Source organism: Tachysurus fulvidraco, chromosome 17, assembly GCF_022655615.1.
Source record: "Tachysurus fulvidraco isolate hzauxx_2018 chromosome 17, HZAU_PFXX_2.0, whole genome shotgun sequence".
In the NCBI taxonomy this organism is placed as follows: Eukaryota; Metazoa; Chordata; class Actinopteri; order Siluriformes; family Bagridae; genus Tachysurus; species Tachysurus fulvidraco.
The window spans coordinates 15,768,214-15,780,887 of record NC_062534.1 but is presented as its reverse complement, the minus strand read 5'-3'; the positions used below and the strand labels follow the sequence as shown (position 1 = coordinate 15,780,887).

Below are 12,674 nucleotides of genomic sequence, written 5' to 3'. Positions count from 1 at the left end.
CAAAGATGATTTCTCTAGAGACATGAACAGCACTTGGTTGACATGGTTTACATGGGTATTTAAGGCTGGTGAGTATTTCATCTATGTATGCAATTACCAGTTTCTTTCAACATGTCTTTGAGCATGGTATTATTAATAGGTTTGCATGTGTATTATAAAATATTAATGAAAAAAATGTCTGAAAAAAAAATCTTTAATGATTTTTAGGATTCCAAATTGGTTGCAAATATTATTGATCTGCCTTGAAAAGTAAGTCATGTAAACTGAACAGGCCCTTGTTGCATTGCTAGTTTTTAACAAACACCAGAATTTTAAATACCTTGAAAAAGTATGGCAGATGATGCACATAGTCTTCTAAAACAAATGAGTTAAGTATAGACAAATATATTAAATTAAACTGTAATTTGTCAGTCTCAACACTATTCAAAACAATTACAAAAAGACATTAACTACACTTCTGAGACATATAGAGAAGAAAACAAAAAGATTGTTCATGTATAAATGATCTTTAATGTCTGATACGGGTTCAACACATATCCTTACAACATAACCTCAGCTGGGTTTTGTTCAGTACCACAAAATGCCAAACTCCTGCTTTCTAATTCTGAACTTTATAAAAATAATATGAGATGTTCCACTGGTACTGGGGTGTAGTACAAACTGTTTACCAAAATAATTTTTTTTCTGTAGCAGAGAAATCATTAAAAAGACATGCATGATTGCCATGCAAGAGGATTAATAAAAATCCATTGAAGTCAACTTATTCCAAACCTCTTATTGCCAATCCTTCTTTTCATATGTTTATTGAACACAAATGCTGCAGGTAAAGTCAGTGTAATGCTTTCTTCTTCATTTTTTAGGAACATTGTTTGAACTCCAATAAACTGTCCGTCAATTAACTTGAGCAGTGTGTTGAAAAGTGTCCACACTCATGAGTCTTCCTCTGGGTCCAGGCCATATTTCTCAATGTAACGTCTACAAAAGAGATAGAAAAAAAAGAAAAACACCTTAAAGATTTAATTTAAATTACCAACTGCTTCATTTCTCTTACAGACCTGCCAACCTTGGAAAAAAATTTTGAGTAGCAACTTACTGCAGCGACACGGCACGAGGTTAGGCACATTTGCTGGTCAGTGGTTTTGGCTGGCTGATCATATAATAATACCTCCCTCATCATTTCTACTTTCTGCTTCTATTTCCCTGCTTTTCACAAAAAAAAAAAATCTGATGGATCTACAGGAGCCAGTAACAATCGAGTCAGAAAACGATTGATATTTAAAAAATTACATTAGTTTTGTCGTTATAGCATGACTGCGTGCTATAAAAGGGATACACTAACGCTCACGGATATAGATTTCTGCGTGCTCGTGCCAGTTTGTCTTTTCCGTTAAAGTAAGACGGCAATGCGTTTACAGGCATGACTTACGTTTCCTATATAAATACTGGCAAATAATGTAAAACTTGAACTGTGCGTAAAACTTAAACTTGAGGCACAACACCGGACACTTGGCACATGCCCCAGTAAAAGTGTCTAACGACGCCTGTGGTTCGGCAGGCTTAGTAAAATGGATGAAATTCACAATTCTGGCCATTTACCTTTGAAACGTTAAGTCCTCACTTGTAAAAAACAGTCACTGTAAGAAGAATTGAAGATGGACAGAGACCGATGAAAACCACATTCGTTTTGACGGCTCTCCGTTTATAGCGTTGAGTTTTACACTGGCGCTATGATTGGTCGAATTATTATTTTCCCAGGTTGCTGCCCAATGCGGTTACACCCACAGGCGCATTGCCTGGTGCGCAAATGCACAGACAGTTGAACTCAAAGGCATCAATGGTTTTTTACAATGCGTATTTTGAAGTGACAAATTGTAGCAGCGTACTTTGATGTCTAAATGCGTATCTGCTACACAAAATGCGTAAAGGTTGGCAGGTCTGCTCTTATAAATAAATTTCTTCTTAGTCCATTACATATGAGGAATGTGACTTGACTGAGATGCAAGTGAGAAACCATTTCTACTAAATGCTGTGGACACACACACACACACACACACACACACACACACACACACACACACACACATATATATTTACCTTCGTGCATAATCATACAAGGCTGATTTTCTGTCCTGTAAAGACATGTGTCTGTCTGCTGGTGATTTCCCAAAAGATTTGACAGCTGGCTGTAGATTAAACACAAAACAGTTTTCAGGATAAAATAATAAAATTGCCTGAACAAACATGGATGAAGTTGCACAACAGCATTGTGAGACAATATGAAAAGCAGGTTCTTCTTGCACATGGACAACACATAAAAGACTTTGCTATATCATGTTATGGGAAATGGTAAGATAAACGCATTTAGAGTGGTTTTCAACTATATTCAAGATATTTACACAGTGATGTGGCTGTGTAAAATCACTGAATCCTTCTCACCTTTACAGTAGGGGGTGGAGCAGGAACAGAAGGAGAGGTGGAGCTTAAAGTTTTTGATGGGCCTGATGGTGCAGCTTCTGTTGGTGTCGTATGATACTGCTCAGTGCTCTCCAGCAGGTTGGTAATAGTTGTATCCACACAGTTTGTTTGCACTATAAGGACATACAAAACATTCAATGCAAAAGTAGACATAACTTAATAAAATGCACAATGAAATATGATGCACAGTATAAACTGTAAGTTAAGAGAAACAGAATGAATTATGCCTTTTGATTGAGATTAATAAAGGCGTCTTACGCAAATCTCTGGTAATGACATTTAGAGGGACATCTGGTAGAACTTCCTTCACCTGGTGCGCCATCCTTATCACTCTAGGATCCTCTGCCCCAGTGCTCGTACCCAGAAAACCTTGTGCCACAGTTCGGGGCCTGGCTCCCAGATCTATAAGGTAAAATAGTGTGCTTTATACTAATAAAAGCTTTCTGACACAAAGTGCAAAGAGTCTTCCAGACTCTTCAAGGTTAGCAGTAAAGAGAACATGAAATCTTTATTCAGCATATAATAAGTCAGGTTATACATTTCTGCTGATGAACCTGTAAATACCTAGGTGTGTGGTGTGGGAAACTGTGTGCCTTTTCCTTTTGATGTGCTCAGCTTTGTCTGCTTTGGTGATCTGTGTGGAGACAACGCCAATCTCATTGGCCAGAATCTGAAGACAGGAACAATAGATGATCTCATGTGATGTACCAGTGTTTAAGACAACACATAGTATACAGTTTAATATAATACAATAACTGCAGCAAAAAAAAACAAAGAACCTGATTGGTTGGGTAGCATTACAAAAGAGTCTATATTTCCACACTGATAGGTTTTACTGTGTATCACTCCACCTGCCTGTTTTCACCATGTATATATCGGCTTCCTAATTCAAAAGACGCCACACCCAGTAACGTTAACATAAGTAAGTAACACAAGTAAGTGTTAGCTTCAGGAATTTAACTTAAGATGAAAAAGAAGATGGCACGTTAAATTCACCTGAAGCACCTTTCACAGAAATGTACACATCAATGTGAGCTTGCGAGCCAATGCACTATAAATTGAATGTGGTTACTTTCGAGATCTATTTCTGCTAAAGGAACTAAAATAAACAGAACCTTTGTCTGTATCGTATCCAAAATGTCACTTACTCGATATTCTCGTTTATAGAACTGCTGTATAAAGGCACCATTGTGCTCTTTATTCTGAATATCTGCACACATGTGATTACCCACAGCACTCACCTTGTGGGACGTGACTCTGCAGAGCATTCACCGCATTCTATAACCACAGCTTAATTACAGAATTAACATAAATGGCTTTAGTAATCCTTAGATGAAATTAATTTCACACTGGGATTTTGCTAACTTATTTATCTTATTTACTTATTTATTTTGTTAATGTCTACACACTGTGCTTGGATTATAGTATTTTTCACTTACTGCAACCCTGTAAACGCTGCTGCTTTTACACACATCTATTTATTACTTTTATAAATATAAAGGCAACGTTAAGAAGGTACCTCTTGGACTCTGTTGGCAAATTCTTGATGTGATTCTTCATCTTGTCTTTGCACTGAAGGAAGCCACCTGATAGTGTTTTATAAAGGGACAGATAAGCGAGTGGGATTAAAATAGTCATTCCTGTTAACAAATATTAAGAATGACTCCACAGAATAGATGACTCAAGCATATTTATTTAATTTACTTAATTTAATTACTTACTAATAGATTATTAAATAATTTATTTTTTTATAGTTTTAATAAAGATGCTCATTAAAATGCAATAAAGACATTATATGAATAATGCATGAATCGGTTAGCAATGAATTCTAATCTACATGCAGGGAATTGTGGTGGAAAAAAAAGTCAACAGTAAAATTGTAGAAGAAAGACAGTAATATTTAGTACCTTACTTGATACACTGTGAACGGGACAAAAAACGTCCACAGCAATTCAGTCAGCCACGAAGATTCGGTTACGTTCTAAAAGGAGAAAAATAAAAAGGGCCAACAGATGTGGTTTTATAAAATTATTGATAGCTGGAGGCATCAACCATTCCTGTGTAAGTGATCAAAGAGCTTAAATTCAACTTGCTCTGGGGATGTTGCCCAATAGAATTCCTGTTTTTTTCCTCCATTTTTCTGTTGTGGAAAACACAACAACAAGGCAGGCAGGTTTATACCAACTGATGCAGTGACCATCAACTCTCGCAGCATTCCACTCTGGCACTTATTATCATCATGCCTGCAAGCTACTATAAAAATACTTAAAACGATGCAGGCTTTTAAAGTAGTCAGTGGAGTCGGTCACAAAACGTTTTTCCTTTACAGTTCTTTCGTCCTTTCTTTTTATGTAGAAAAATAGTAAAGGCTGAGAACAATTAAAATTTAGAGAGCTTAAGAATGATAATAGAAACAAACTAATGCTGAAGTGATTTACATTTTTAGATTTTCCTAAAATATAACAAAGAACCTTCAACTCACTGTCTATAAATGGAGACTCTGCATTAAAGAGATAAACTTTCCATAAACCAACTGTATTAAGAATAACATGCAAATGAGCTCATTACAACTTCCTGTTTTTCTCATATTTAGCCTTTGGTGAATAAGATGAAAACTCTTCCTCTTTCATCCTGTTTTTAAACTTGCTAACGTTGTTAAAATGTGGCAATGATCAAGAACAGTCAAGAACCACTTATTGGGAGTGTTTTTGTGATGGATACATTAGGCATGGAGAAGCAAGGGCATTCACATAGGGGGTTTTTACACCTGGTCACTTCATGCGTTTTCTGTGATCCGGTAGCTATCCGATGGTAAAAAGACCACGTCTAAATCCGATCGCTCAAACCACTTCAGGAGGTGGTCTGGGACAGATTTCAGATGAAACTGGACAGGTGTAAATGAATGTGGTTGTTCAAGCCACATAAGTCAGCGCTATACTCCTCCCAAATGGAAGTACGTCACTTGTAGGTGACTCGCGAGTTGTGCATCGCGCCAGAAACAAATATGTTTTCCCACCAGCGCTGGCTCCGATCTTTCACCCAGGTGTCTCGTTGGGTCTTAAAATGCACTGCTGCTGCCAGCAAGAATGCAGCAAACAGTAAATGCTGTTTTTTGTAGCAACCGCACACACCAAAGCGTGTTCCATTTCAATTACCCCGGAAATTAGGCAAGATATATTTGCATTTTGGGCAGGAGTAGAAAGATCAGATTGATATCCGATTCGCAAAGATGCATTTATGTGGCCTAATGTAAATGGAACAGTTTTAACAAATCAGATAGCTATCGGATCAGAGAAAACACATGAAGTGACCAGGTGTAAAAAGGCCCATAAATGTATCCCACACAACATTTTACAATCAATTGTGTTGGATAATAGTAAAAAACAAAACAAAACAAAACAAAACAAAAAACACAAGGTGACAATGACACTGATGATAATTTTGCTAATGTTTACCACAGCAATGAAGGGCCTCTTCACCCTCAGGGCCACGGGCTGTACAGCATCCGCCACAGAGAAAGGCCAGGAGCTAAGATGAGGAAGGAGAGAGAGAAAGGAAGGAGAGAAACACAATTATTTTTTTTTTTTATTTGACATACTCAAACTACAAATTACTACTACTTCTAATAATAACTATAGGGACTAATTAATCTATTCAAGTTGAAGGAATTATTCAATCTGATACTGAATGGGAAACACAAATATATTTGACATCCTTTCAGAGTTTGTAATGAGCAAACACACATTACTGCCCTATCATAGCTTCACATTGGGTGATTAATCGTCTCCCAGACAGGCAGCTTCAAGGAAGCTTATTTAGCAGCTGGCAAACATACCAGGACATATCTGCTTCTAATTACTTAAGTGTATACACCAAGCACCTTACAGAAAGCCTTCTGCCCTATTCTCACATTATTCACACTGGGTTTTCACTTATGTCTGAGGTGACAAACAATCTCACACTGGCTGGAACTCATCTATACTCCTCATGATACTGAGTTTATGCATAGTAAATAAATGAAACAGAACTGATAGTGTTCTTCACCTGAACTTGAGCAGGCCGGCACGTCCGTTGGTCGTGTCTTCTTCTGGGAAGAGTAGTAAGGGCAGAGCTTCAGGAACAGAGCAATATCCACGCAGTGTCTGTGCCAGCTCAGCCCTGCTGCCAATCACAGTGCCCAGCTCCATGAAGCCTCGTGCCCAGCACACAAACCCTGAAGAGCCCTCTAACAGTGGCTGGAATGGTATAATCAGGAAATTTAAAAGAAGTCAGACTGAGCTATTACTTGTCATTTAGTTATATCTAGAGTATTATCTGAGAATTTGAAGACAATCAGTGACTGGTAATGAATCCTTATATGAAATTCTGTACCTTTTATTTGTCTAATGTATACCTGCCTGAATAAACAAAGTAGACGTGAAATGAAAATCAAAATTGGTTTGTCCTTCAAATCTCTCCTTTTTTTTTTCTCTCCCGCTCTTAAAAGTGGCTTTTCTCTTAAAAGTGCAATCCTACATGGCTTATGCTAATAGCACTAATAATGTAATAAAGATGAATAAAAAGTATAGAGATAAGAATGAAAGTAAATGAATATCAGACTCAAATACCTGCCATGAAAGTAATTTTGTAAATAAACTAAACTAGGATTTCGATTAGAGATTCAGTAGGAAAGTTAAAGTCACTATTCTTCATATTGTCATGCTGGGGCTGGGTTTTATAGCACTGGTTTATGTTAAGGTCCCATATCTGTCATTTGCCACCATGTATTACAACTGTATTACAAAACCTTAAGGTTTTACTTTTACAAGTGCCAGTTTAACTGCCAAAATAATGTTTTAAATTGATCGGAAGTCAACTGAAAAACTTCACTGAAGAAATTCATGAAAGAAAAAAAAAAAAAAAACATGAAATACCCAATTTAACACAAAGCTAACATTAAGTTAAATGAGCTAATAAAATATCTGACAGAGTACAGTAATGTGGAAAATCAAATGATGGGTGTAAAACAATGCAAAAGAGCACAACAGCAAACTAGACTGCATTATGTCACCACTTCAGACATAACTGAAGATACTTAAGATAACTGAAGGACACTCACAGTGTGGCAGGAGGTAAGGAGGTTAATAATGTTGTGGTCAAAGTGAGTAACGTGATTGCTGACATACAACTTGACATTTTTGTCCCTTAAGCGCAGGTTGTTCTGTTTTACATGCAGGCCCAACACAGAGCACATGACTCGGACTATAAATCTGGAACACACACAGAAAAAAAAAAGATATAAAAAAGTACATTGAGAAAAGCTCAGAATCCATCTGTAGCCATTTATTTAGCTATAATAAACATTATACAGATACGTATGCTAATGAAACACCATCACAACTGCAGAAGAAAAAAAAAACACTAATTAAAATCCTCCGTAACATCAAAACCACAGAGAGGTGAAGTTAATAACGTTATCTCATTACAATGGTACCTGCTAGGGGGTGAGATATATTAGGCAGACAAACAGTCAGTTCTAAGGGTTGATGTGTTGGAAGCTGGACTAATGGACTTTTACAAGAGCCAATTGTGTTAGTTAGATGACTGTGGTTAGTACCTAACAAAAATGGTTCAAGGAAGGACAACTGGTGAACTGGTGACGGGGTCAAAGGCACCCAAGGTTCACTAAGGTGTGAGGGGAACGAAAGCTATACCATTAAGTCTGGTCCCACAAACAACCTATTATAGCACAAATGACCAAAACATTACTGCTGACTATGCTAGAAAAGTGTCATAACAGAGTGCACAGCTGCAGACATGACTGCATGCCCTTGCTGATCCCTGTTCACTGCCAAGAGTGCCTACAAAAGGCGTGTGTGCGTCAAAACTGTACGAAGAAAAATTGGCCTGGTTTGATGAATCATGTTCATGGTTACGTCTAAATGAATGTGTGTCACCTAGTCGGGGAAGAGATGGCACCAGAATGCTAATGTCTGAGCTGTTTTGGAATCAAAATGAGGACCTACATGATATTAGTCAGGTGTTTTTAATTTTATGGCTGACTGATGAGAAAACATTATAATTATTAATTAACACCATTATTATAACCCATATCATGCTCAATCAGTTGAACATATAATAGATCATTTGTAACATAATATATTAAATGTAGTTAAATGTGTTTGATTTCTGTGATGAAACATTTGTTACAGCTGTAAACATTACTTAGTAACACAGACTGCAATGCCTTCATTACAGCAGAGCTCAAAATATCTGCTTTATAAATAAGTACAGTTCCTGGGAACTGGCAGCAAATCTTGGAGGGCAGCTTCCAGATTGCCCTGCATTTCATCTGACTTTTTATCGGCCACATTCTGTATTCAGAATTTATTACCGCAAAAAGATATTATACCAACACAAAATCCAGTGATGAATGATTAATCTAATTACACTGTATTATCAGACCTGCCAATTGTCCATAGGAGCTCTGCAGTATATAGTTTATTTAGTCTAAATATGCTAAATGTTTTGTGTTCTTCTGCCAATTAATATGGGTGAACTGTTTGTAATATGGCTGAATATTTCTGATTCTGCTAATTAAAAAAAGTGATTAAGTATTCTGTGTTTTTTTGCTTTCACTTTCAGAGCATGCAGACATAAACAAATGATTTGTATATAATGATTGTATATAAAATGTACTGTCATTTATCACAATCAGGGACAAATCAATATGGGATAACCTAGAGCTTTCAATTGAGATACAAGGTAAATGGTTATGTGCTTTTCTACTTACCGTCTTACAAAACTGTCAGGAAGTGCACAACTCACTAAGAATATATGAACACCTATAAATATACGTAGTATCGTTAAGCAAAGACCAACGGGGGAGTACAGCAGCAGCAGCAGCAGGATCAGTCCATCACTTGGCAACCTACAAATAAAGTTTTGGTCAGAAAAAATATTTCAAGAAAAAAATGCCACAATTGACTTTAGGTGATGAAAAACATTAAAGGGGATAGTGCTCATAATCAGTTCCCATTTAAAACTTGGATATAAACGTATACTGTATATCAACTTTGGCGTTAATTTTGTTAGGCAGATTACAAATGTACAGCAAGTCATACTGTATTTCAGTAGGAACTAATGTTAATATTTAAAGGAAATTGTATGTGTGTAAATAGAAATTGTATGCAAATAAATAAAATATTTAAATAAAAACAGGTGAGAAATTATTCAGTACTGGAATGGAACATCTCTACTTATATCACTGCTGCAGTCTTCATCATTGCACAATTTTCATTTCACTGAATCAATTTCAAAAATGTATTCACAGCAAATGAATCGATTCTGCTGCTTGATTCCTTTAAAAAAAACAGCCTCTAATCTGCCAGTTAGCTAAGAAACCCAGGTTATCCAACATGAAACTATAGTTATTAAAAGTACATGCCGCATTAACAATTAATAAACTTTCCTAATAATAACTTTGTCAGTTCAATAGGAAAACTGAAACAGCTAACAGACTAAGACACTCAAGACTACACTCTGCTATTCAGCTAACTTAAACCAATAACTAAGAGTTAGCATCATCTTTCTTATAACATAGATTGAATAAACAGATTATAATGCTTATTTAGAAATATATTAGACATCTAGACTGGATAAGGCTTAGATACTTTGATAGGTATCAGCTTGGCTTCTTATTTAGGCAAGTTACATTCTAGAATGCCGGTCAGCTAATTAGTAGCCAAGTTAAAGCTAGCAGTTCAGTCTAGTTATTGCCAAACAAGGGTATGTTAAACATTAAAATATATCTGATATACAAGTAAACAACACCAAGCTCGACGAGCCATTTGTTTACCTTGTAACCCTTTAAACCAATTATTAAATGATCAATATCACATCTACAGAAAGCTCAGCTGACCTTAGCCTATATTTCGGTATATTCGGTAACCTTTGCTAACTAGCTTCGTAGCTAACTAGCTAATAACTAAACCTAGCATTAATGTTAAATGTGAATCTTACCGCTGAAAGTCAAACATCTGCTCTATACCCCGCGTTTCCATTATTAAAGATTTATGTACGTTTCTGTCAGTACCAACCGGCTAGATTCCTGCATACTAGTCTTCAAACGAGTTACAAAGTTATTACATTAGATCACTAGCTTGTATTATTTATCTGAAATCCCCCCGTCGCCATATTGAAGTCTTGATATTTGAGGGGGAAAAAAAAACCTCACGATATAAGATTCTCCTTTACACTGACACAGGATCGGTTATTCGTAACCCGCTCTTATTTTCAATCATACAGGAGAAACCTTGATCTGATTCCAGAACAGCTATAACGTCTATTTCTGCTACAGCGTTTGTCTTCGGAAGGACAGCTCAGGCTTTGTCACACACGTCTTTATTTTCAAACACTGACATCTAGCGGTTTGGAGTTTGCAACAGGACACGACCTTCTATCTTTCCAGCATTTTAATGTAGTTTAATTTTATTTTATTTAATTTATTAATTCATTAATTCATTAATTTATTAATTTTAATAATTTGATCAATTTGATCAATTTTATTTATTTGTATCTTTGTTTTAATATACACATGCTGCTGCCACAGTACTCCTGGAACACTTTCTAGGTATGCCAGAAACACTGGAGATCATTCATTCATTCATTCATTCATTCATTCATTCATTCATTCATTTTCTACCGCTTATCCGAACTACCTCGGGTCACGGGGAGCCTGTTCCTATCTCAGGTGGACGGAGTGCCAACCCATCGCAGGGCACACACACACACTCTCATTCACTCAAGCAATCACACACTACGGACAATTTTCACTGGAGATCACTATCATTTTATTTGTTTAAATCAAGTAAAACCAGTAAACTATTCATAATTCTACAATACACACACTTGTCTCTAAGGGTTTCCTACAACAAAAGTATATTTTTCTACCATTTACCAGCAACAAAATGTAAGTATCTAGATTATAAACTTTAAGCTTTGAAATTTTTATCCTGTTTCCATACTTGTAAATTGTTAAAACAATTGTATACAAATAAATTATATTGAATTGAAAAGGCCCAATATTTTATTTTTTCATTTATTTATTTATTTATTTATTTATTTATTTATTTATTTATTTATTCTTTTTGGGTACTTAAAATAATCAAAGGGAGTACACTAACAATTTTCACACAGCAGAGGGCAGAGTTATCTTTCTGGTAAGTATGCAATGAAAATCATGGCAGTGTTTTTTTTTAATTATTATTATAATTTTTTTGTTATAAGTTCATTATAAATTCTTCATCCAGAAAGTATTCTGGTCTCTTTAAATCAAAATCGACAAATATGCACAATTGTCAGTGTTCCATTAGAATGACACAATGAGAAAACAGAAAAATACAAAAACGGATTCACATGAAACTTTCATGTAGTTGATAAAGATGTTTATTATACTTTTTAAATTCCATTGTAGACCTTTTTTTTTTAAAGATGTAAAAGTAAGAGAAGCCTTTATTAACTTTTGACTTTTGAATAATAACAACCCCGGCTAAAGTTCATCTCATTTCCTCTCACACTGATAAATAACAGTTTGCTTCTTCAACTCAGTGCATTTGCCTCCAGCTGCATCGCCCCAATATGTCTCTGCAGCAAGAGATTAAATCTGCCCCATTCATTAGCCTAAGTGGATGAGCCTTCCTAATAGATGCTCCCCTTCCCCTCAATAATTGCTGTTGATTGGCGCAAATTAGACCCTAGTTGCCAGACGAGTGATTCTCGACGACGATAATCCGATTCTCAACTCAAACTAATAGGATTTTAACTCCAGCTTGGCCTAATGTCCGTCTGTAAGGCCTGGCCCGGCTCTGCTCAGTCCAACACTGCTCCTCAGGCCTTCTGTTTCTCACTGCACGCCTGCGGGACAGAGAAGCAAACCCGCTGAGTATATGCCTACGGCTGAACATGCAGTTATTTTCACAATATACAGCTGAAAATGACTCTGTAAATGCTATTTTCTAACAGTTATTTATACAGGCTATGAATGACTAGAGATGAACAGGACCAAAGGCTTGGTGTATCTAAAAAAAATCTGATAGGATATAAACATCTCTTTTTCGTAGGTATTTTAGTTAGTCATTCTCAGCTTAGTCTTTTGTAGCAACAAAATTCCATTGCTATTTCCAAAGGGTGTAAGGCAGAGAATTAAACCTTTGAATTCG

The 12,674-nt window shown here is 36.2% G+C and overlaps 1 protein-coding gene across 1 annotated transcript; it reads right to left on the bottom strand.

Moving 5' to 3' along the window:
• Nucleotides 1-490: 490 nt before the first annotated feature.
• Nucleotides 491-10,794, bottom strand: aup1 (AUP1 lipid droplet regulating VLDL assembly factor). Its single transcript, XM_027135245.2, has 12 exons — nt 10,477-10,794; nt 9,248-9,385; nt 7,574-7,724; nt 6,520-6,710; nt 5,931-6,003; nt 4,383-4,456; nt 3,995-4,061; nt 3,040-3,145; nt 2,734-2,877; nt 2,437-2,588; nt 2,095-2,183; nt 491-975 (listed from the first exon to the last, which is right to left on the bottom strand). The coding sequence occupies exons 1-12, from the start codon at nt 10,515-10,517 to the stop codon at nt 930-932; spliced, it is 1,272 nt and encodes a 423-aa protein (XP_026991046.1). The 5' UTR covers nt 10,518-10,794; the 3' UTR covers nt 491-929.
• Nucleotides 10,795-12,674: the final 1,880 nt, after the last annotated feature.